At 54.1% G+C, this 22,962-nt stretch overlaps 1 protein-coding gene across 2 annotated transcripts in view; it reads left to right on the plus strand.

Moving 5' to 3' along the window:
* Positions 1-19: 19 nt before the first annotated feature.
* NEURL4 (neuralized E3 ubiquitin protein ligase 4) overlaps positions 20-22,962 on the plus strand; it is a 64,723-nt gene continuing 41,780 nt past the window's right edge. For both annotated transcript variants that reach the window (XM_082300555.1, XM_082300556.1), the window contains exons 1-7: positions 20-86; positions 1,935-2,015; positions 3,746-3,909; positions 11,241-11,352; positions 15,748-15,836; positions 16,664-16,736; positions 20,284-20,569. In XM_082300555.1, coding sequence (XP_082156681.1) covers positions 47-86; positions 1,935-2,015; positions 3,746-3,909; positions 11,241-11,352; positions 15,748-15,836; positions 16,664-16,736; positions 20,284-20,569 — 845 coding nt within the window. In that variant the 5' untranslated portion in view covers positions 20-46. The remainder of the gene's footprint in view (positions 87-1,934; positions 2,016-3,745; positions 3,910-11,240; positions 11,353-15,747; positions 15,837-16,663; positions 16,737-20,283; positions 20,570-22,962) is intronic.

Here is a 22,962-nt window from a genome sequence, read left to right on the forward strand (position 1 = left end):
CTCGGGGATGCCCCCGCCCCCGGCGCCGCCGCTGCCGCCCGCGGGGATGGTGGAGAATGGCAGTGGTGGAGGGGGGATGCTGCCCGGTATGAGGGGATTTGGGGGTGGTGGGGAGGGATTTGGGGGGGGTTTGGGGGAGTTTGGGGGGAGTTTGGGGTGGTGGGGAGGGATTTGGGGGGGATTTGGGGTGGTGGGGAGGGATTTGGGGGGGATTTGGGGGGAGTTTGGGAGTTTGGGGTGATGGGGGGGATTTGGGGGGAATTTGGGGGGAGTTTGGGGTGGTGGGGAGGGATTTGGGGGGGTTTGGGGGAGATTGAGGGGGGATTGAGGGAGTTTGGGGGGGATTTGGGGTGGTGGGGAGGGATTTGGGGGGGATTTGGGGGGAGTTTGGGGTGGTGGGGAGGGATTTGGGGGGGTTTGGGGGAATTTGGGGTGGTTGGGAGGGATTTGGGGGGGTTTGGGGGAGATTGAGGGGGGATTGAGGGAGTTTGGGGGGGATTTGGGGTGGTGGGGAGGGATTTCGGGGGGTTCAGGGGGGATTTGGGGTGATGGGGAGGGATTTGGGGGGGATTTGGGGAAGTTTGGGGTGGTGGGGAGGGGTTTGGGGGAGATTGAGGGGGGATTGAGGGAGTTCGGGGGGGATTTGGGGGGAGTTTGGGGTGGTGGGGAGGGATTTGGGGGCGTTTGGGGGGATTTGGGGTGGTGGGGAGGGATTTGAGGGAGTTTGGGGGGAGTTTGGGGTTTGGGGGAGGAATTTGAGGGAGTTTGGGGGGATTTGGGGAGGGTTTGGGGGTGTGGGGAGGGATTTGAGGGAGTTTGGGGGAGATTGAGGGGGGATTGAGGGAGTTTTGGGGGGGATTTGGGGGGATTTGGGGTGGTGGGGAGGGATTTGAGGGAGTTGGGGGGGATATGGGGAGGGTTTGGAGTGGTGGGGAGGGATTTGGGGGGGTTTGGGGGAATTTGGGGTGGTTGGGAGGGATTTGGGGGGGTTTGGGGGAGATTGAGGGGGGATTGAGGGAGTTCGGGGGGGATTTGGGGTGGTGGGGAGGGATTTGGGGGGGTTCGGGGGGGATTTGGGGGAAGTTTGGGGTGGTGGGGAGGGATTTGGGGGGGTTCGGGGGGGATTTGGGGGAAGTTTGGGGTGGTGGGGAGGGATTTGGGGGGGTTTGGGGGGGATTGAGGGAGTTTGGGGGGGATTTGGGGGGATTTGGGGTGGTGGGGAGGGATTTGAGGGAGTTGGGGGGGATTTGGGGGGAGTTTGGGGTGGTGGGGAGGGATTTGGGGAGGTTTTGGGGGGAATTGAGGGGATTTGGGGGACATTGTGGGGGTTTGGGAGAGATTTGGGCGGGATTAGGGGGGTTTGGGGGGAACTGAGGGGTGATTGAGGGGATTTGGGGGGGGATTGAGGGAGTTTGGGGGGGATTTGGGGAAGTTTGGGGTGGTGGGGAGGGATTTGGGGGGGTTTGGGGGAGATTGAGGGGGGATTGAGGGAGTTTGGGGGAGATTTGGGGGGAGTTTGGGGTTTGGGGGAGGAATTTGAGGGAGTTCGGGAGGAATTGAGGGGAATTTCAGGGGATTTGGGGGGTTCTGGGGGGGAATTGAGGGGGTTTGGGGAGGATTGGGGGGGTTTGGAGGGGAATTGAGAGGATTTTGGGGGGGTTTGTGGGGGTTGGAGGGGAATTGAGGGGGTTTGGGGTGATGGGGAGGGATTTGGGGGGGGGAGATTGAGGGGCCTTGGAGGGGTTGGAGGGGAATTGAGGGGGGTCTGGGGGGGATTTTGGGGAGATTTGGGATGAATTTGGGAGGGATTTGAGGCATTTCGGGATGACGAGGAAGGGCCTGGGGGGGGATTCGAGGCCACTGGTGGCCACTGGTGGTCACTGGTGGTTACTGGTGGTCACTGGTGGTCACTGGTGTCCCCTCCCCCCCCCCAGCGCTGCCCCCCGCCCCCCCCCGGGCCCTGCCCCAGCCCCGCCCGGACAAATTCCCCGACAGCCTGGAGCCACCAGGGGGCAGTAAGTGACAGGGGGGCGGGGTCTGCGCCTCCAAACCACGCCCCTTTATGCTAATGAAGCGTTGTGGGCGTGGCCAAATTCCCAAGGGGCGTGGCCTGGGTGAAATAAATGGGGGGGAAAATTGGGGTAAAAAGGGGGAAAATTGGGGTAAAAATAATAAAAAGTGGGATCCAAGGAGGGGCACATTTTCCCTGATTTTTTGGCTGGTTTTTCCCCAATTTTTGGGCCCATTTTCCCCATTTTTGGCTGGTTTTTTCCCTGATTTTTGGGCCCATTTCCCCCATTTTTGGCTGTTTTTTCCCCAATTTTTGGGCCCATTTCCCCCATTTTTGGCTGTTTTTTCCCCAATTTTTGGGCCCATTTCCCCCATTTTTGGCTGGTTTTTCCCCTGATTTTTGGGCCCATTTCCCCCATTTTTGGGTGGTTTTTCCCCAATTTTTGGGCCCATTTCCCCCATTTTTGGGTGGTTTTCCCCCTGATTTTTGGGCCCATTTTCCCCATTTTTGGCTGGGTTTTCCCCAGTTTTTGGGCCCATTTCCCCCATTTTTGGGTGGTTTTTCCCTGATTTTTGGGTACATTTCCCCATTTTTTGGCTGTTTTCCCCTGATTTTCCCCAGATTTTTCCCTGTATTTTCCCCATTTTTGGCTGTTTTTCCCCCTGATTTTTGGGCCCATTTCCCCCATTTTTGGTTGTTTCTTCCCCAATTTTTGGGCCCATTTCCCCCATTTTTGGCTGTTTTCTTCCCCAGTTTTTGGGCACATTTCCACCATTCTTGGCTGGTTTTTCCCCTCATTTTTGGGTGCGTTTTCCCCATTTTTGGCTGGTTTTTCCCCTCATTTTTGGCTGCATTTCCCCCGTTTTTGGCTGCTTTCTCTCTGTTTTTTCCCTGATTTTTCCCTGATTTTTGGGCACATTTCCCCCATTTTTGACTGTTTTCTCTCTGATTTTTTCCCTGTATTTTCCCCTATTTTTGGCTGTTTCTTCCCTGATTTTTCCCTGTACTTTCCCCATTTTTTCCTGTTTTTTTCCCTAATTTTTGGGCACATTTCCCCCATTTTTGGCTGCTTTCTCTCTGATTTTTCCCTGTTTTTTCCCTGATTTTTCCCTGTATTTTCCCCATTTTTCCCTGTTTTTTTCCCTAATTTTTGGGCACATTCCCCCCATTTTGGACTTTTTTCTCTCTGATTTTTCCCTGATTTTTCCCTGTATTTTCCCCATTTTTTCCTGTTTTTTTCCCTAATTTTTGGGCACATTTCCCCCATTTTTGGCTGCTTTCTCTCTGATTTTTCCCTGTACTTTCCCCATTTTTCCCTGTTTTTTTCCCTAATTTTTGGGCACATTCCCCCCATTTTGAACTTTTTTCTCTCTGATTTTTCCCTGATTTTTCCCTGTATTTTCCCCATTTTTGGTTGTTTTTTCCCCTAATTTTTGGGCACATTCCTCCCATTTTGGACTTTTTTCTCTCTGATTTTTCCCTGTTTTTTCCCTGATTTTTCCCTGTACTTTCCCCATTTTTGGTTGTTTTTTCCCCTAATTTTTGGGCACATTTCCCCCATTTTTCCCTGACTTTCCCCTCGATTTCCCCCATTTTCCCCTCCATTTCCCCCAGTTTTTGCTCCATTTCCCCCATTTTTCCACCTTTCCCCCCCGTTTTTTTTTTCCCCTCTCCCCCATTTCCCCCCACTTTTCCCAATTCACGTGGATTTTACCCCATTTTCCCCCGTCCCAGGTGCAGCCCTGACCAACGAGGCGCTGCTGTTCCACGAGAAGTGCGGGGCCCTCATCAAACTCAGCAACGGCCACAAAACGGCCGAGAGGCGCCGGCCCCTGGACGAGTTCAACAACGGCGTCGTGCTGACCAACAGACCCCTGAGGGACGGCGAGATGTTCGAGGTGGGGCTTGGGGATTTTTGGGAATTTTTTGGGATTTTTTTGGAATTTTTTTGGAATTTTTTTGGAATTTTTTGTGATTTTTTTTGGATTTTTTGAGGCATTTCTTGGGGGGGATTTGGAAAGGTTTTGGGGTGTTGTCCTCACAAAGCGACCCTTGGGAGTTGAGAGGTTCAAGGTGAGATTTTGGGGGATTTTGGGAATTTTTTGGGATTTTTTTTGGATTTTTTTGGAATTTTTTGGATTTTTTGGCGATTTTTTTTGGAATTTTTGCGATTTTTTTGGGGATTTTTTTTGGAGCTTTTGAGGAATTTTGAGGGGTTTTGGGTGGGGTTTTGGGGGTGTTGTCCTCACAAAGCGACCCTTGGGAGTTGAGATGTTTGAGGTGAGATTTTGGGGGATTTGGGAATTTTTTGGGGATTTTTTGGGAATTTTTTTGGGAATTTTTGGGGCATTTTTGGGGGTTTTTGGGGAGGATTTTGGGAGGCGCCGGCCCCTGGACGAGTTCAACAACGGCGTCGTGCTGCCCAACAGACCCCTGAGGGACGGCGAGATGTTCGAGGTGGGGCTTGGGGATTTTGGGGAATTTTTTGGGATTTTTTGGGATTTTTTTGGAATTTTTTTGGAATTTTTTGTGATTTTTTTTGGATTTTTTGAGGCATTTCTTGGGGGGGATTTGGAAAGGTTTTGGGGTGTTGTCCTCACAAAGCGACCCTTGGGAGTTGAGAGGTTCAAGGTGAGATTTTGTGGGATTTTTTGGAATTTTTTGGGATTTTTTGGGGATTTTTTTGGATTTTTTTGGATTTTTTGGTGATTTTTTTTGGAATTTTTGCGATTTTTTTGGGGACTTTTTTTGGAGCTTTTGGGGAATTTCGAGGGGTTTTGGGTGGGGTTTTGGGGGTGTTGTCCTCACAAAGCGACCCTTGGGAGTTGAGAGGTTCAAGGTGAGATTTAGTGGGATTTGGGGAATTTTTTGGGGATTTTTTGGGAATTTTTTTGGGAATTTTTGGGGCATTTTTGGGGGTTTTTGGGGAGGATTTTGGGAGGCGCCGGCCCCTGGACGAGTTCAACAACGGCGTCGTGCTGCCCAACAGACCCCTGAGGGACAGCGAGATGTTCGAGGTGGGGCTCGGGGATTTTTGGGATTTTTTGGGAATTTTTTGGGATTTTTTGGGAATTTTTGGGATTTTTTTGGGATTTTTTTGGGATTTTTTTGGAATTTTTTTTGAATTTTTTGTGATTTTTTTTGGATTTTTTGAGGCATTTTTTGGGGGGGATTTGGAAAGGTTTTGGGGGTGTTGTCCTCACAAAGCGACCCTTGGGAGTTGAGAGGTTCAAGGTGAGATTTTGTGGAATTTTGGGATTTTTTTGGGGATTTTTTTGGAATTTTTTGGATTTTTTGGCGATTTTTTTTGGAATTTTTGCGATTTTTTTGGGATTTTTTTTGGAGCTTTTGGGGAATTTCGAGGGGTTTTGGGTGGGGTTTTGGGGGTGTTGTCCTCACAAAGCGACCCTTGGGAGTTGAGAGGTTCGAGGTGAGATTTTGGGGGATTTGGGAAATTTTTTTGGGATTTTTTTGGGAATTTTTTTGATTTTTTTTTTGGATATTTTTGGATTTTTTTTGAATTTTTGCGAATTTTTTTGGGAATTTTGGGGAATTTCGAGGGGTTTTGGGTGGGGTTTTGGGGGTGTTGTCCTCACAAAGTGACAAAGTGACCCTTGGGAGTTGAGAGGTTTGAGGTGAGATTTTGGGGAATTTTGGGAATTTTTTGGGGATTTTTTTGGAATTTTTTGGATTTTTTGGCGATTTTTTTTGGATTTTTTGCGATTTTTTTTTGGGATTTTTTTTGGAGCTTTTGGGGAATTTCGAGGGGTTTTGGGTGGGGTTTTGGGGGTGTTGTCCTCACAAAGCGACCCTTGGGAGTTGAGATGTTCAAGGTGAGATTTTGGGGGATTTTGGGAATTTTTTGGGGAATTTTTTGGATTTTTTTTTTATTTTTTGGGGCATTTTTTGCGATTTTATTTGCAATTTTTTGGGGCATTTTTGGGGGCTTTTAGGGCGCTCCTGAGAGGTTTTGAGGGGCCCTGAGGGGTTTTTGGGGTTTTTTGGGGGATTTTAGGGAGGTCCTGGGGGGTTTTGGGGTTTTTGGGGTGTTCTGAGGGGTTTTTAGGTTTTTTTGGGGGCATTTTGGGGGTTTTTTAGTGGGGTCCTGAAGGGTTTTGGGGGGGTTTTAGGGTTTTTTTGGGGGGTTTTTAGGGGGGTCCTGAGGGGTTTTTTGGGGTTTTGGGGGGATTTTAGGGAGGTCCTGTGGGGATTTGGGGATTTTTGGGGTGTTCTGAGGGGTTTTTTTGGGGGAGTTTAGGGTGTTTTTGGGGTTTTTAGGGGGGTCCTGAGGGGTTTTTGGGGCTTTTTTAGGATGTTTTGGGGGGTTTTGGGGGGTTTTAGGGGGATCTGGAGGGGTTTGGGGGGTCCTGAGGGGTTTTTGGGGCTTTTTAGGGTGTTTTTGGGGTTTTTTAGGGGGATCCTGAGTGGTTTGGGGGGGTTTTGGGGGGTTTTAAGGATGTTTTTGGGGCTTTTTAGGGGGGTACTGAGGGGTTTTGGGGGGGTTTTTGGGGGGTTTTAAGGGTTTTTTGGGGGGGTTTTTAGGAGGGTCCTGAGGGGTTTTTTGGGGATTTTGGGGAGGTCCTGTGGGGTTTTGGGGTTTTTGGGGAGTCCTGAGGGTTTTTTTGGGGGAGTTTAGGGTGTTTTTGGGGTTTTTAGGGGGGTCCTGAGGGGTTTTTGGGGCTTTTTAGGGTGTTTTTGGGGGTTTTTAGGGGGGTCCTGAGGGGTTTTGGGGGGGTTTTAGGGTTTTTTGCAGCGTTTTTAGGGGGGTCCTGAGGGGTTTTTCGGGTTTTTTGGGGATTTTGGGGAGGTCCTGTGGGGTTTTGGGGTTTTTGGGGAGTCCTGAGGGCTTTTTTGGGGGAGTTTAGGGTGTTTTTGGGGTTTTTAGGGGGGTCCTGAGGGGTTTTTGGGGCTTTTTAGGGTGTTTTTGGGGGTTTTTAGGGGGGTACTGTGGGGTTTTGGGGGGGTTTTAGGGTTTTTGGGGGGGTTTTTAGGAGGGTCCTGAGGGGTTTTTAGGGTTTTTTGGGGATTTTGGGGAGGTCCTGTGGGGTTTTGGGGTTTTTGGGGAGTCCTGAGGGTTTTTTTGGGGGAGTTTAGGGTGTTTTTGGGGTTTTTAGGGGGGTCCTGAGGGGTTTTTGGGGCTTTTTAGGGTGTTTTTGGGGGTTTTTAGGGGGGTCCTGTGGGGTTTTGGGGGGGGTTTTAGGGGGGTCCTGAGGGGTTTTTAGGGTTTTTTTAGGATGTTTTGGGGGGTTTTGGGGGGTTTTAGGGGGATCTGGAGGGGTTTGGGGGGTCCTGAGGGGTTTTTGGGGCTTTTTAGGGTGTTTTTGGGGTTTTTTAGGGGGGTCCTGAGTGGTTTGGGGGGGTTTTGGGGGGTTTTAAGGATGTTTTTGGGGCTTTTTAGGGGGGTACTGAGGGGTTTTGGGGGGGTTTTGGGGGGTTTTAAGGGTTTTTTTGGGGGGTTTTTAAGAGGGTCCTGAGGGGTTTTTAGGGTTTTTTGGGGATTTTGGGGAGGTCCTGTGGGGTTTTGGGGTTTTTGGGGAGTCCTGAGGGTTTTTTTGGGGGAGTTTAGGGTGTTTTTGGGGTTTTTAGGGGGGTCCTGAGGGGTTTTTGGGGCTTTTTAGGGTGTTTTTGGGGGTTTTTAGGGGGGTACTGAGGGGTTTTGGGGGGGTTTTAGGGTTTTTGGGGGGGTTTTTAGGGGGGTCCTGAGGGGTTTTTCGGGTTTTTTGGGGATTTTAGGGAGGTCCTGTGGGGTTTTGGGGTTTTTGGGGAGTCCTGAGGGTTTTTTTGGGGGAGTTTAGGGTGTTTTTGGGGTTTTTAGGGGGGTCCTGAGGGGTTTTTGGGGCTTTTTTAGGATGTTTTGGGGGGTTTTGGGGGGTTTTAGGGGGATCTGGAGGGGTTTGGGGGGTCCTGAGGGGTTTTTGGGGCTTTTTAGGGTGTTTTTGGGGTTTTTTAGGGGGGTCCTGAGTGGTTTGGGGGGGTTTTGGGGGAGTTTAGGGTGTTTTTGGGGCTTTTTAGGGGGGTCCTGAGGGGTTTTGGGGGGGTTTTAGGGTTTTTTGCAGCGTTTTTAGGGGGGTCCTGAGGGGTTTTTAGGGTTTTTTGGGGATTTTGGGGAGGTCCTGTGGGGTTTGGGGGTTTTTGGGGAGTCCTGAGAGTTTTTTTGGGGGAGTTTAGGGTGTTTTTGGGGCTTTTTAGGGGGGTCCTGAGGGGTTTTTGGGGCTTTTTAGGGTGTTTTTGGGGGTTTTTAGGGGGGTCCTGAGGGGTTTTGGGGGGGTTTTAGGGTTTTTTGCAGCGTTTTTAGGGGGGTCCTGAGGGGTTTTTAGGGTTTTTTGGGGATTTTGGGGAGGTCCTGTGGGGTTTTGGGGTTTTTGGGGAGTCCTGAGAGTTTTTTTGGGGGAGTTTAGGGTGTTTTGGGGGCTTTTTAGGGGGGTCCTGAGGGGTTTTTGGGGCTTTTTAGGGTGTTTTTGGGGGTTTTTAGGGGGGTACTGTGGGGTTTTGGGGGGGTTTTAGGGTTTTTTTGGGGGGTTTTTAGGGGGGTCCTGAGGGGTTTTTTGGGGTTTTGGGGGATTTTAGGGAGGTCCTGTGGGGATTTGGGGATTTTTGGGGTGTCCTGAGGGTTTTTTTGGGGGAGTTTAGGGTGTTTTTGGGGTTTTTAGGGGGGTCCTGAGGGGTTTTTGGGGCTTTTTTAGGATGTTTTGGGGGGTTTTGGGGGGTTTTAGGGGGATCTGGAGGGGTTTGGGGGGTCCTGAGGGGTTTTTGGGTTTTTTTAGGGTGTTTTTGGGGTTTTTTAGGGGGGTCCTGAGTGGTTTGGGGGGGTTTTGGGGGGTTTTAAGGATGTTTTTGGGGCTTTTTAGGGGGGTCCTGAGGGGTTTTGGGGGGGTTTTAGGGTTTTTTTGGGGGGTTTTTAGGAGAGTCCTGAGGGGTTTTTAGGGTTTTTTGGGGATTTTGGGGAGGTCCTGTGGGGTTTTGGGGTTTTTGGGGTGTTCTGAGGGTTTTTTTGGGGGAGTTTAGGGTGTTTTTGGGGTTTTTAGGGGGGTCCTGAGGGGTTTTTGGGGCTTTTTAGGGTGTTTTTGGGGGTTTTTAGGGGGGTACTGTGGGGTTTTGGGGGGGTTTTGGGGGGTTTTAAGGGTTTTTTTGGGGGGTTTTTAGGAGAGTCCTGAGGGGTTTTTTGGGTTTTTTGGGGATTTTAGGGAGGTCCTGTGGGGTTTTGGGGTTTTTGGGGAGTCCTGAGGGTTTTTTTGGGGGAGTTTAGGGTGTTTGGGGGAGTTTTTAGGTGGGTTCTGAGTGGTTTTGGGGGTTTTTAGGGTGTTTTTGGGGGTTTTTAGGGTGTTTTGGGGGGCTTTTAGGAGGGTTCTGAGTAGTTTTGGGGGTTTTTAGGGGGTTTTGGGGGGTTTTTAGGTGGGTTTTGGGGGGGTTTTTAGGGTTTTTTGGGGTTTATTAGGTGGGTTTTGGGGGATTTTGTGAGTGTTTTTGGGGGTTTTTCGGTGGGTTCTGAGTGGTTTTGGGGGGGTTTTAGGTGGGTTTTGGGGGGTTTTAGGGTGTTTTTGGGGGTTTTGGGGAGTTTTTAGGAGGGTTCTGAGTGGTTTTGGGGGTTTTTTAGGTGGGTTTTGGGGGCTTTTGTGGGGTTTTTAAGGTTTTTGGGGGGTTTTTAGGGTGTTTTGGGGGGGGTTTTAGGTTGGTTTTTGGGGGATTTAAGGGAGTTTTTGGGGGGTTTTTAGGAGGGTCCTGAGTGGTTTTGGGCGTTTTTAGGGTGGTTTTGGGGGTTTTTTAGGTGGGTTCTGAGTGGTTTTGGGCATTTTTAGGGTGTTTTGGGGGTTTTTTAGGGTGTTTTTGGGGGTTTTTCGGTGGGTTCTGAGTGGTTTTGGGGGGTTTTGGGGGGTTTTAAGGGTGTTTTTGGGCGTTTTTAGGGTGTTTTGGGGGTTTTTTAGGGTGTTTTGGGGGGTTTTTAGGAGGGTCCTGAGTGGTTTTGGGCGTTTTTAGGGTGTTTTTGGGGTTTTTTTAGGGTGTTTTTGGGGGTTTTTCAGTGGGTCCTGAGTGGTTTTGGGGGGTTTTGGGGGGTTTTAAGGGTGGTTTTGGGTGTTTTTAGGGTGTTTTTGGGGGTTTTTAGGAGGGTCCTGAGTGGTTTTGGGGGGTTTTGGGCGTTTTTAGGGTGTTTTTGGGTTTTTTTTAGGGTGTTTTTGAGGGTTTTGAGGTGGGTTCTGAGTGGTTTTGGGGGGTTTTGGGAGGGTTTTAGGGTGTTTTGGGGGGTTTTTAGTGGGGTCCTGAGTGGTTTTGGGGGGTTTTGGGCGTTTTTAGGGTGTTTTTGGGGTTTTTCGGTGGGTTCTGAGTGGTTTTGGGGGGGTTTTAGGGTGTTTTTGGGGGATTTTAGGAGGATTCTGAGTGGTTTTGGGGGTTTTTTAGGTGGGTTTTGGGGGCTTTTGTGGGGTTTTTAAGGTTTTTGTGGGGTTTTTAGGGTGTTTTGGGGGGGTTTTAAGGGTGTTTTTGGGCGTTTTTAGGGTGTTTTGGGGGGTTTTTAGGAGGGTCCTGAGTGGTTTTGGGCATTTTTAGGGTGTTTTGGGGGTTTTTTAGGGTGTTTTTGGGCGTTTTTAGGGTGTTTTTGGGGTTTTTCGGTGGGTTCTGAGTGGTTTTGGGGGGTTTTGGGGGGTTTTAAGGGTGTTTTTGGGCGTTTTTAGGGTGTTTTTGGGGTTTTTTTAGGGGGGTCTTGAGTGGTTTTGGGCGTTTTTAGGGTGTTTTTGGGGGTTTTTTGGTGGGTCCTGAGTGGTTTTGGGGGGTTTTGGGGGGTTTTAAGGGTGTTTTTGGGGGTTTTTCGGTGGGTTCTGAGTGGTTTTGGGGGGTTTTGGGGGGTTTTAAGGGTGGTTTTGGGTGTTTTTAGGGTGTTTTTGGGGTTTTTTTAGGGTGTTTTTGGGGGTTTTTTGGTGGGTTCTGAGTGGTTTTGGGGGGTTTAAGGGTGTTTTTGGGCGTTTTTAGGGTGTTTTTGGGGTTTTTTAGGAGGGTCCTGAGTGGTTTTGGGGGGTTTTGGGCGTTTTTAGGGTGTTTTGGGGGGTTTTTAGGGGGGTCCTGAGTGGTTTTGGGCGTTTTTATTGTGTTTTTGGGGGTTTTTAGGGTGTTTTTGGGGGTTTTTCGGTGGGTTCTGAGTGGTTTTGGGGGTTTTTAGGGTGTTTTTGGGGGTTTTTAGGGGGGTCCTGAGTGGTTTTGGGCTTGGTTTTTTCGGGGGGGGTTTTTTGGGGTCCCCCAGATCCGCATTGACAAACTGGTGGACAAATGGTCGGGGTCCATCGAGATCGGGGTCACCGCCCACAACCCCAACAGCCTCGAGTACCCGGCCACCATGACCAACCTGCGCTCAGGTGAGCCCCCAAAATCCCGGGAAAAACCCCAAAATCCCGGGGAAAACCCCCAAAAAATCCTGGGGGAAAAGTGCGAAAAATTCGGGGAAAAAACCCGAAAAAATCCCGGGGAAAAAACTCAAAAATTCTGGGGAAAAACTCAAAAAATCCTGGGGTAAGAGTGCAAAAAATTCTGGGAAAAATCCCCAAAAAATTCTGGGAAAAAAAAATCCAAAAAATTCTGGGAAAAATTAAAAAAATAAACCGGGGAAAACCCCCCCAAAAAATCCTGGGGAAAGAGTCCAAAAAATTCTGGGAAAAATCCCCAAAAAATTCTGGGAAAAACCCAAAAAATCCTGGGGAAAGAGTCAAAAAAATTCGGGTTAAAACCCTGAAAAAATTCTGGGAAAAAACCCCAAAATTCTGGGAAAAATCCCCAAAAAATCCCGCAGAAAAATCCCAAAAAAATTCTGGGAAAAATCCCCCAAAATCTTGGGGAAAAACCCCAAAATTCTGGGAAAAAAACCCAAAATCCTGGGGAAAACCCCCCAAAAATCCCGGGAAAGAGTCCAAAAAATTCTGGGAAAAATCCCGAAAAAATTCTGGGAAAAATCCCCCAAAATTCTGGAAAAATCCCCCAACATTCTGGAAAAAAATCCCAAAATTCTGGGGAAAAAACCCCAAAATTCTGGGAAAAATCCTGAAAAAATCCTGGGGAAAAACCCCCAAAAATCCTGAGGAAAGAGTCCAAAAAATTCTGGGAAAAATCCCCAAAAAATCTTGGGACAAATCCTGAAAATTCTGGGAAAAATCCCCAAAAATTCTGGGAAAAAACCAAAAAAAATCTTGGGAAAAAACCCCCAAAAGTTCTGGGAAGAAACCCCCCCAAAAATCCCCGAAAAACTCCCAAAAATCCCGGGAAAAACCCCCCAAAATCCTGGAAAAAAACCCAAAAAATCTTGGGAAAAAAATCTCAAAAAATTCTGGGAGAAAAATCCCAGAAAAACCCCCAAAAATCCCGGAAAAAAAACCCCAAAATCCTGGGGAGAAAAAATCCCCAAAATCCCAGGGAAAAACCCCAAATTCCCTTCAAAATCCAAAATTCCTCTGGGAAGGGCCCCCAGGGTGATTTTGGGCTCCCCAGGGTGATTTTGGGGTCCCTGGGGTGATTTTGGGTCCTCCAGGGTGATTTTGGGGTGTCTCAGGGTGATTTTGGGTCCTCCAGGGTGATTTTGGGGTGTCTCAGGGTGATTTTGGGTCCTCCAGGGTGATTTTGGGGTGTCTCAGGGTGATTTTGGGGTGTCTCAGGGTGATTTTGGGCTCTCCAGGGTGATTTTGGGGTGTCCCAGGGTGATTTTGGGGTGTCTCAGGGTGATTTTGGGCTCTCCAGGGTGATTTTGGGGTGTCCCAGGGTGATTTTGGGCTCCCCAGGGTGATTTTGGGGTGTCTCAGGGTGATTTTGGGGTGTCTCGGGGTAATTTTGGGGTGTCCCAGGGTGATTTTGGGCTCCCCAGGGTGATTTTGGGGTGTCTCAGGGTGATTTTGGGGTCCCCAGGGTGATTTTGGGGTCCCCAGGGTGATTTTGGGGTGTCTCAGGGTGATTTTGGGCTCCCCAGGGTGATTTTGGGGTGTCCCAGGGTGATTTTGGAGTCCCCAGGGTGATTTTGGGCTCCCCAGGGTGATTTTGGGGTGTCTCAGGCTGATTTTGGGTCCCTCAGGGTGATTTTGGGGTCCCCCAGGGTGATTTTGGGCTCCCCAGGGTGATTTTGGGGTGTCTCAGGGTGATTTTGGGCTCCCCAGGGTGATTTTGGGGTGTCTCAGGCTGATTTTGGGTCCCCCAGGGTGATTTTGGGGTGTCTCAGGGTGATTTTGGAGTGTCCCCAGGGTGATTTTGGGCTCCCCAGGGTGATTTTGGGGTCCCTCAGGGTGATTTTGGGGTGTCTCAGGCTGATTTTGGGGTGTCTCGGGGTGATTTTGGGCTCTCCAGGGTGATTTTGGGCTCCTCAGGGTGATTTTGGGGTGTCTCAGGATGATTTTGGGGTCCCCCAGGGTGATTTTGGGGTCCCTCAGGGTGATTTTGGGGTGTCTCAGGGTGATTTTGGGGTCCCCAGGGTGATTTTGGGGTCCCCAGGGTGATTTTGGGGTCCTTCAGGGTGATTTTGGGGTGTCTCAGGGTGATTTTGGGGTCCCCAGGGTGATTTTGGGGTGTCTCAGGGTGATTTTGGGCTCCCCAGGGTGATTTTGGGGTCCCTCAGGGTGATTTTGGGGTGTCTCAGGGTGATTTTGGGGTGTCTCAGGGTGATTTTGGCTCCCCCAGGGTGATTTTGGGGTGTCTCAGGGTGATTTTGGGGTGTCTCAGGGTGATTTTGGGCTCCCCAGGGTGATTTTGGGGTGTCTCAGGGTGATTTTGGGGTGTCTTGGGGTGATTTTGGGGTGTCTCAGGGTGATTTTGGGCTCCCCAGGGTGATTTTGGGGTGTCTCAGGGTGATTTTGGGCTCCCCAGGGTGATTTTGGGGTGTCTCAGGGTGATTTTGGGGTTCCCAGGTTGATTTTGGGGTGTCTCAGGGTGATTTTGGGGTCCCCCAGGGTGATTTTGGGGTGTCTCAGGGTGATTTTGGGGTGTCTTGGGGTGATTTTGGGGTGTCTCAGGGTGATTTTGGGGTGTCTCGGGGTGATTTTGGGGTCCCCAGGGTGATTTTGGGGTGTCTCAGGGTGATTTTGGGCTCCCCAGGGTGATTTTGGGGTGTCTCAGGGTAATTTTGGGGTGTCCCAGGGTGATTTTGGGCTCCCCAGGGTGATTTTGGGGTGTCTCAGGGTGATTTTGGGGCATCTCAGGGTGATTTTGGGGTGTCCCAGGGTGATTTTGGGGTCCCCAGGGTGATTTTGGGGTGTCTCAGGCTGATTTTGGGCTCCCCAGGGTGATTTTGGGGTCCCCCAGGGTGATTTTGGGGTCCCCCAGGGTGATTTTGGGGTGTCCCAGGGTGATTTTGGGGTGTCTCAGGGTGATTTTGGCTCCCCAGGGTGATTTTGGGCTCCCCAGGGTGATTTTGGGGTGTCTCGGGGTGATTTTGGGCTCCCCAGGGTGATTTTGGGGTGTCTCAGGGTGATTTTGGGGTGTCTCAGGGTGATTTTGGGCTCCCCAGGGTGATTTTGGGTCCTCCAGGGTGATTTTGGTGTCCCCAGGGTGATTTTGGGGTCCCCAGGGTGATTTTGGGGTGTCTCAGGGTGATTTTGGGGTCCCTGGGGTGATTTTGGGGTGTCTCAGGGTGATTTTGGGCTCCCCAGGGTGATTTTGGGGTGTCTCAGGGTGATTTTGGGCTCCCCAGGGTGATTTTGGGGTCCCTGGGGTGATTTTGGGGTGTCTCAGGGTGATTTTGGGCTCCCCAGGGTGATTTTGGGGTGTCCCAGGGTGATTTTGGGCTCCCCACGGTGATTTTGGGGTCCCTGGGGTGATTTTGGGGTGTGTCAGGGTGATTTTGGGGTGTCTCAGGGTGATTTTGGGCTCCCCAGGGTGATTTTGGGGTGTCTCAGGGTGATTTTGGGGTGTCTCAGGGTGATTTTGGGCTCCCCAGGGTGATTTTGGGTCCTCCAGGGTGATTTTGGTGTCCCCAGGGTGATTTTGGGGTCCCCAGGGTGATTTTGGGGTGTCTCAGGGTGATTTTGGGGTCCCTGGGGTGATTTTGGGGTGTCTCAGGGTGATTTTGGGCTCCCCAGGGTGATTTTGGGGTGTCTCAGGGTGATTTTGGGCTCCCCAGGGTGATTTTGGGGTGTCTCAGGGTGATTTTGGGGTGTCCCAGGGTGATTTTGGGCTCCCCAGGGTGATTTTGGGGTGTCCCAGGGTGATTTTGGGCTCCCCAGGGTGATTTTGGGGAGTCTCAGGGTGATTTTGGGGTGTCTTAGGGTGATTTTGGGGTCCCCAGGGTGATTTTGGGGTGTCCCAGGGTGATTTTGGGGTGTCTCAGGGTGATTTTGGGGTCCCCAGGGTGATTTTGGGGTGTCTCAGGGTGATTTTGGGGTGTCTCAGGGTGATTTTGGGCTCCCCAGGGTGATTTTGGGGTGTCTCAGGCTGATTTTGGGTCCCTCAGGGTGATTTTGGGGTCCCCCAGGGTGATTTTGGGGTGTCTCAGGGTGATTTTGGGGTCCCCAGGGTGATTTTGGGGTGTCTCAGGGTGATTTTGGGCTCCCCAGGGTGATTTTGGGGTGTCTCAGGGTGATTTTTGGGGTGCCCTGGGGTGATTTTGGGCTCCCCAGGGTGATTTTGGGGTGTCTCAGGGTGATTTTGGGGTGCCCTGGGGTGATTTTGGGGTGCCCTGGGGTGATTTTGGGGTCCCCAGGGTGATTTTGGGGTCCCTCAGGATGATTTTGGGGTGTCTCAGGGTGATTTTGGGGTGTCTCAGGGTGATTTTGGCTCCCCAGGGACCATCATGATGAGCGGCTGCGGGATCCTGACCAACGGGAAGGGGACGCGCCGGGAGTACTGCGAGTTCAGCCTGGACGAGCTGCAGGTGAGCCCCAAAAACCCCCCAAAAATCCACCCCCGGGACCCCCAAAACCCCAAAAATCCACCCCCGGGACCCCCAAAATCCCCCCAAAAAATGGGAACCCCAAAAACCCCCAAAATCCCCAAATCTCTGAAAAATCGGGGTGATTCCACCCCATCAATTTCACTTTTTGGATCCCTAAAATTCTTTCAAAATCCACCCTAAATCCACCCCAAATCCACCCCTGGGACCCCCAAAATCCCCCCAAAATTATGGGAACCCCAAAACCCCAAAAATCCCAAAATCTTAAAAAAATCAGGGTGATCCCACCCCATCAATTTCTCTTTTTGGATCCCTAAAATTCTTTCAAAATCCACCCTAAATCCACTCCAAATCCACCCCCGGGACCCCCAAAATCCCCCCAAAATTATGGGAACCCCAAAAACCCCCAAAATCCCCAAATCTCTGAAAAATCGGGGTGATTCCACCCCATCAATTTCACTTTTTGGATCCCTAAAATCCCCCAAAATCCACCCAAAATCCTCCCAAATCCACCCATGGGAGCCCCAAAACCCCCCCCAAAAATTATGGGAACCCCAAAATCCCCAAAATCCCCTAAAAAAACCTCCCTGGGTTGCCCAAATTTGGGACATTTTCCTTTCAAATTCCTCCTTTTTCACCCCAAATTCCCCCAAAATTCCTTCAGGGTCCCTGATTTTGGGGGGGTTCTCCCCGATTTTGGGGGGTTCTCCCCGATTTTGGGGGGGTTTTCCCCAATTTTGGGGTTTCTCCCAATTTTGGGGGGTTTCTCCCCGATTTTGGGGTCGGGGTGACCCCGTCTGTCCCCGCAGGAGGGGGATCACATCGGCCTCACCCGAAAGGCCAACAACGCTCTGCACTTCTACATCAACGGCGTGGACCAAGGTGGGACCCCAAAAATCACCCCAAAATCACCCCAAAATCACCCCAAAACTGACCCCAAAATCACCCCAAAATGACCCTGAAACTGCCCCAAAAATGACCCCAAAAGTGCCCCAAAATGACCCCAAAAGTGCCCCAAAACCACCCCAAAAATGACCCCAAAAGTGCCCCAAACCTGACCCCAAAAGTGCCCCAAAACCACCCCAAAAATGACCCCAAAAGTGCCCCAAAACCACCCCAAAAATCACCCCAAAAATGACCCTGAAACTGCCCCAAAATGACCCCAAAAGCGCCCCAAAATCACCCCAGACTGACACTGAAAGTGCCCCAAAATCACCCCAAAATTACCCCAAAACTGACCCCAAAATCACCTCAAAATTACCCCAAAAGTGTCCCAAAACCACCCCAAAAATGACTCCAAAAGCGCCCCAAAATCACCCCAAAAATGACCCTGAAGCTGCCCCAGAACGACCCCAAAAATGACCCCAAAAGCGCCCCAAAACTGACACCGAAAGTGCCCCAAAACCACCCCAAAAATGACCCCAAAAGCGCCCCAAAACGGACACCGAAAGTGCCCCAAAATCACCCCAAAATTACACCAAAAATGACCCCGAAACTGCCCCAGAACAACCCCAAAAACCACCCAAAAGTGCCCCAAAACTGCCCCCGAAAGTGCCCAAAAACCACCCCAAAAGTGCCCCAAAACATCCCCTAAACCACCCCAAACCTGACCCCAAAATGCCCCCAAAATGCCCCAAAAATGCCCCAAAAATGCCCCAAAAATGCCCCAAATTCCCCCCAAAGCCGCGGCCGGGGCTGCGTCGCGTCCCCAGCGCTGCTCCCCCACCGCCCGATGGCCCCAGGGTGTCCCAGTGCCACCAGTGCCACCAGTGCCGTGTGCCCAGTGCCACCAGTGCCGTGTGCCCAGTGCCACCAGTGCCACCAGTGCCGTGTGCCAGTGCCACCAGTGCCGTGTGCCAGTGCTGTGTCCCAGTGCCACCAGTGCCGTGTGCCCAGTGCCACCAGTGCCGTGTCCCAGTGCCACCAGTGCCGTGTGCCAGTGCTGTGTCCCAGTGCCACCAGTGCCACCAGTGCCGTGTCCCAGTGCCACCAGTGCCGTGTCCCAGTGTCCCCAGTGCCACCAGTGCCACCAGTGCCACCATTGCTGTGTCCCAGTGCCACCAGTGCCACCAGTGCCACCATTGCCACCATTGCTGTCCCCAGTGCCACCAGTGCCACCAGTGCCGTGTGCCCAGTGACACCATTGCCACCAGTGCCATCATTGCCGTGTCCCCAGTGCCACCAGTGCCACCAGTGCCACCAGTGCCATCATTGCCGTGTCCCCAGTGCCACCATCACATCCCCAGTGCCACCATCACATCCCCAGTGCCACCAGTGCCATCATTGCCGTGTCCCCAGTGCCACCATCACATCCCCAGTGCCATCACCATGTCCCCAGTGCCACCAGTGCCACCAGTGCCATGTCCCAGTGCCACCAGTGCCACCATTGCCGTGTCCCCAGTGCCACCAACACATCCCCAGTGCCACCATCGCTGTGTCCCCAGTGCCACCAACACATCCCCAGTGCCACCAGTGCCGTGTCCCCAGTGCCACCATTGCCACCATTGCTGTGTCCCCAGTGCCACCAGTGCCACCAGTGCCACCATTGCCGTGTCCCAGTGCCACTAACACATCCCCAGTGCCACCAGTGCCACCATTGCCATGTCCCTGGTGCCACCAACACATCCCCAGTGCCATCACCATGTCCCCAGTGCCACCATTGCTGTGTCCCCAGTGCCACCAGTGCCACCATTGCCGTATCCCCAGTGCCACCTCTGCATCCCCAGTGCCACCACCATGTCCCCAGTGCCACCAACACATCCCCAGTGCCACCATCGCTGTGTCCCCAGTGCCACCAACATGTCCCCAGTGCCACCGTTGCCGTGTCCCCAGTGCTATCACCGTTTCCCCAGTGCCACCATTGCTGTGTCCCCAGTGCCACCATTGCCGTGTCCCCAGTGCCATCTCCCCAGTGCCACCACCACGTCCCCAGTGCCACCACCAGTGCCGTGTCCCCAGTGCCGTGTTCCTGGTGCCACCACCGCTGTGTCCCCACACTGTCCCTGTGTCCCCAGTGCCACCATCGCGTCCCCAGTGCCACCAGTGCCACCATTGCCATGTCCCCGGTGCCACCAACACATCCCCAGTGCCATCACCATGTCCCCAGTGCCACCAGTGCCACCATTGCCGTGTCCCCAGTGCCACCTCTACATCCCCAGTGCCATCACCATGTCCCCAGTGCCACCATCGCTGTGTCCCCAGTGCCACCAGTGCCACCATTGCCATGTCCCCGGTGCCACCAACACATCCCCAGTGCCACCACCATGTCCCCAGTGCCACCATCGCTGTGTCCCCAGTGCCACCTCTACATCCCCAGTGCCATCACCATGTCCCCAGTGCCACCATCGCTGTGTCCCCACACTGTCCCTGTGTCCCCAGTGCCACCATCGCGTCCCCAGTGCCACCAGTGCCACCATTGCCATGTCCCCGGTGCCACCAACACATCCCCAGTGCCACCACCATGTCCCCAGTGCCACCAGTGCCACCATTGCCGTGTCCCCAGTGCCACCAACACATCCCCAGTGCCACCACCATGTCCCCAGTGCCACCATCGCTGTGTCCCCAGTGCCACCAGTGCCACCATTGCCATGTCCCCGGTGCCACCAACACATCCCCAGTGCCACCACCATGTCCCCAGTGCCACCATCGCTGTGTCCCCAGTGCCACCTCTACATCCCCAGTGCCATCACCATGTCCCCAGTGCCACCATTACTGTGTCCCCAGTGCCACCTCTACATCCCCAGTGCCATCACCATGTCCCCAGTGCCACCATCGCTGTGTCCCCACACTGTCCCTGTGTCCCCAGTGCCACCATCGCGTCCCCAGTGCCACCATCACGTCCCCAGTGCCACCGCTGCCATGTCCCCAGTGCCACCGCTGTGTCCCCACACTGTCCCTGTGTCCCCAGTGCCACCATCGCGTCCCCAGTGCCACCAGTGCCACCATTGCCATGTCCCCGGTGCCACCAACACATCCCCAGTGCCACCACCATGTCCCCAGTGCCACCAGTGCCACCATTGCCGTGTCCCCAGTGCCACCAACACATCCCCAGTGCCACCACCATGTCCCCAGTGCCACCATCGCTGTGTCCCCACACTGTCCCTGTGTCCCCAGTGCCACCAGTGCATCCCCAATGCCGTGTCCCCAGTGCCACCATCACGTCCCCAGTGCCACCAGTGCATCCCCAGTGCCGTGTCCCCAGTGCCACCATCACATCCCCAGTGCCACCACTGCATCCCCAATGCCGTGTCCCCAGTGCCACCATCACGTCCCCAGTGCCACCGCTGCCATGTCCCCAGTGCCACCGCCGTGTCCCCACGCCCTCCCCGTGTCCCCACCGTGTCCCCGCCGTGTCCCCACGCCCTCCCCGTGTCCCCTCGTGTCCCCACCGTGTCCCCACGGTGTCCCCACGCCCTCCCCGTGTCCGCAGGCGTGGCGACGACGCTGACGCCGCAGGTGGTCTACGGCGTGGTGGACCTGTACGGGATGGCCGTCAAGGTGACCATCGTGCACAACCACAACCACAGCGACCGCCTGCGCCGCAACAACGCCATCCTGCGCGCCCTGTCCCCCGAGGGCAGCGCCCGCCGGCCCCCGCCGGCCACCCAGGCCACCGGCCCTCCGGCCAACCCGCCCCCGCCGCGGCTGCTCTTCCACCCCAACTGCGGCCAGAAGGCCGCCGTGGTCAACGAGGGCCGGACGGCGCTGAGGCCGCAGTGAGTGACCGCAGGGGATATCGGGGGGGTTGGGGATATTGGGGGTCAGTGAGGGTTGTGGCCGCAGTGAGTGACTGCAGGGACATTGGGGTCAATGAGGACTGGACAGGGCTGTGGCCGCAGTGAGTGACCACGGGGATATTGGGGGGGTTGGGGATATTGGGGGTCAGTCAGGGTTGTGGCCGCTGTGAGTGACCACGGGGACATCGGGGTCAATGAGGGCCGGACAGGGCTGTGGCCACAGTGAGTGACCACGGGGATATTGGGGGGGTTGGGGATATTGGGGGTCAGTCAGGGCTGCGGCCGCAGTGAGTGACCACAGGGACACTGGGGGGATTGGGGACATTGGGGGTCAGTCAGGGTTGTGGCCGCTGTGAGTGACCACAGGGACATTGGGGTCAATGAGGACCGGACAGGGCTGTGGCCGCAGTGAGTGACCGCGGGGATATCGGGGGGGTTGGGGACATTGGGGGTCAGTGAGGGCTGTGGCCGCTGTGAGTGACCACGGGGGCATTGGGGGGATTGGGGATATTGGGGGTCAGTGAGGGTTGTGGCCACAGTGAGTGACCACAGGGACATTGGGGTCAATGAGGACCGGACAGGGCTGTGGCCGCAGTGAGTGACCACGGGGACATCGGGGGGGTTGGGGATATTGGGGACATTGGGGGGGTTGGGGACATTGGGGGTCAGTCAGGGCTGCGGCCGCAGTGAGTGACCACAGGGACATCGGGGGGGTTGGGGATATTGGGGGTCAGTGAGGGTTGTGGCCGCTGTGAGTGACCACAGGGACATTGGGGTCAATGAAGGCTGGACAGGGTTGTGGCCACAGTGAGTGACCACGGGGACATCGGGGGGGTTGGGGATATTGGGGGTCAGTGAGGGTTGTGGCCGCAGTGAGTGACCACAGGGACATCGGGGTCAATGAGGACTGGACAGGGCTGTGGCCGCAGTGAGTGACCACGGGGACATCGGGGGGGTTGGGGACATTGGGGACATTGGGGGGGTTGGGGACATTGGGGGTCAGTCAGGGCTGCGGCCGCAGTGAGTGACCACAGGGACATTGGGGTCAATGAAGGCTGGACAGGGTTGTGGCCACAGTGAGTGACCGCAGGGACATCGGGGATGTTGGGGACATTGGGGTCAGCGAGGGCTGGACGGCGCTGCGGCCTCAGGGAGTGACCATGGAGGTACTGGGGGGGTTGGGGACATTGGGGGTCAGTCAGGGCTGTGGCCGCTGTGAGTGACCACAGGGACATCGGGGATGTCAGTGGGGTTGGGGACATTGGGGACATTGGGGTCAGCGAGGGCCGGACGGTGCTGTGGCCGCAGGGAGTGACCACGGGGACACTGGGTGGACATGGAGGGTGTGGGGGACACGGGGACGCGTCGTGTCCTTGTGTCCCCGTGTTCCTGTTGGCCTGGTGGCCCCGTCCTTGGTGTCCCCACCCCGGTGTCCCCATTGTCACACTGAGGTGACAGACCCTCCCCTCGCCCCTGCCCCGCTGCCATCCTGTCCCTCTGTCCCTCTGTCCCTCTGTCCCTCTGTCCCTGTCCCTGCGGTGTCCCCGGTGTCCCCGATGTCCCCAGTACCATGGGTGACTGTCCCCATGGTGTCCCCATGGTGTCCCCGCAGTGTCCCCGTGTCCTTGTGGTGTCCCTGTGGTGTCCCCGTGTCCCTGTGTTGTCCCCGCGATGTCCCTGCAGTGTCCCCATGTCCCTGCAGTGTCCCCATGTCCCTGTGGTGTCCCCGTGTCCCTGCGGTGTCCCCATGTCCCTGCAGTGTCCCCATGTCTCTGCGGTCCATGTCCCCGCGGTGTCCCCATGTCCCTGTTGTGTCCCCATGTCCCTGTGGTGTCCCTGTGTCCCTGCAGTGTCCCCATGGTGTCCCCGTGTTGCCCCTGTGGTGTCCCCGTGTCCCCGTGGTGTCCCTGTGTCCCTGTGGTGTCCCCATGTCCCTGCAGTGTCCCCATGTCCCTGCAATGTCCCCATGTCCCTGTGGTGTCCCCGTGTCCCTGCAATGTCCCTGTGTCCCTGTGGTGCCCCTGTGGTGTCCCCATGTCCCTGTGGTGTCCCCGTGTCCCTGCAATGTCCCCATGTCCCTGTGGTGTCCCCATGTCCCTGCGGTGTCCCCATGTCCCTGTGGTGTCCCCATGGTGTCCCCATGTCCCTGCGGTGTCCCCGTGTCCTTGTGGTGCCCCTGTGGTGCCCCTGCGGTGTCCCCGTGTCCCTGCGGTGTCCCCATGTCCCTGCAGTGTCCCCGTGGTGTCCCCGTGTTGCCCCTGCAATGTCCCCATGTCCCTGCAATGTCCCCGTGTCCCTGCGGTGTCCCCGTGTCCCTGCAGTGTCCCCATGTCCCTGCGGTGTCCCCATGTCCCTGCAGTGTCCCCATGTCC

The sequence above is a fragment of the Coloeus monedula genome, assembly GCF_965178545.1.
Source record: "Coloeus monedula genome assembly, chromosome: 40".
Lineage (NCBI taxonomy): Eukaryota > Metazoa > Chordata > Aves > Passeriformes > Corvidae > Coloeus > Coloeus monedula.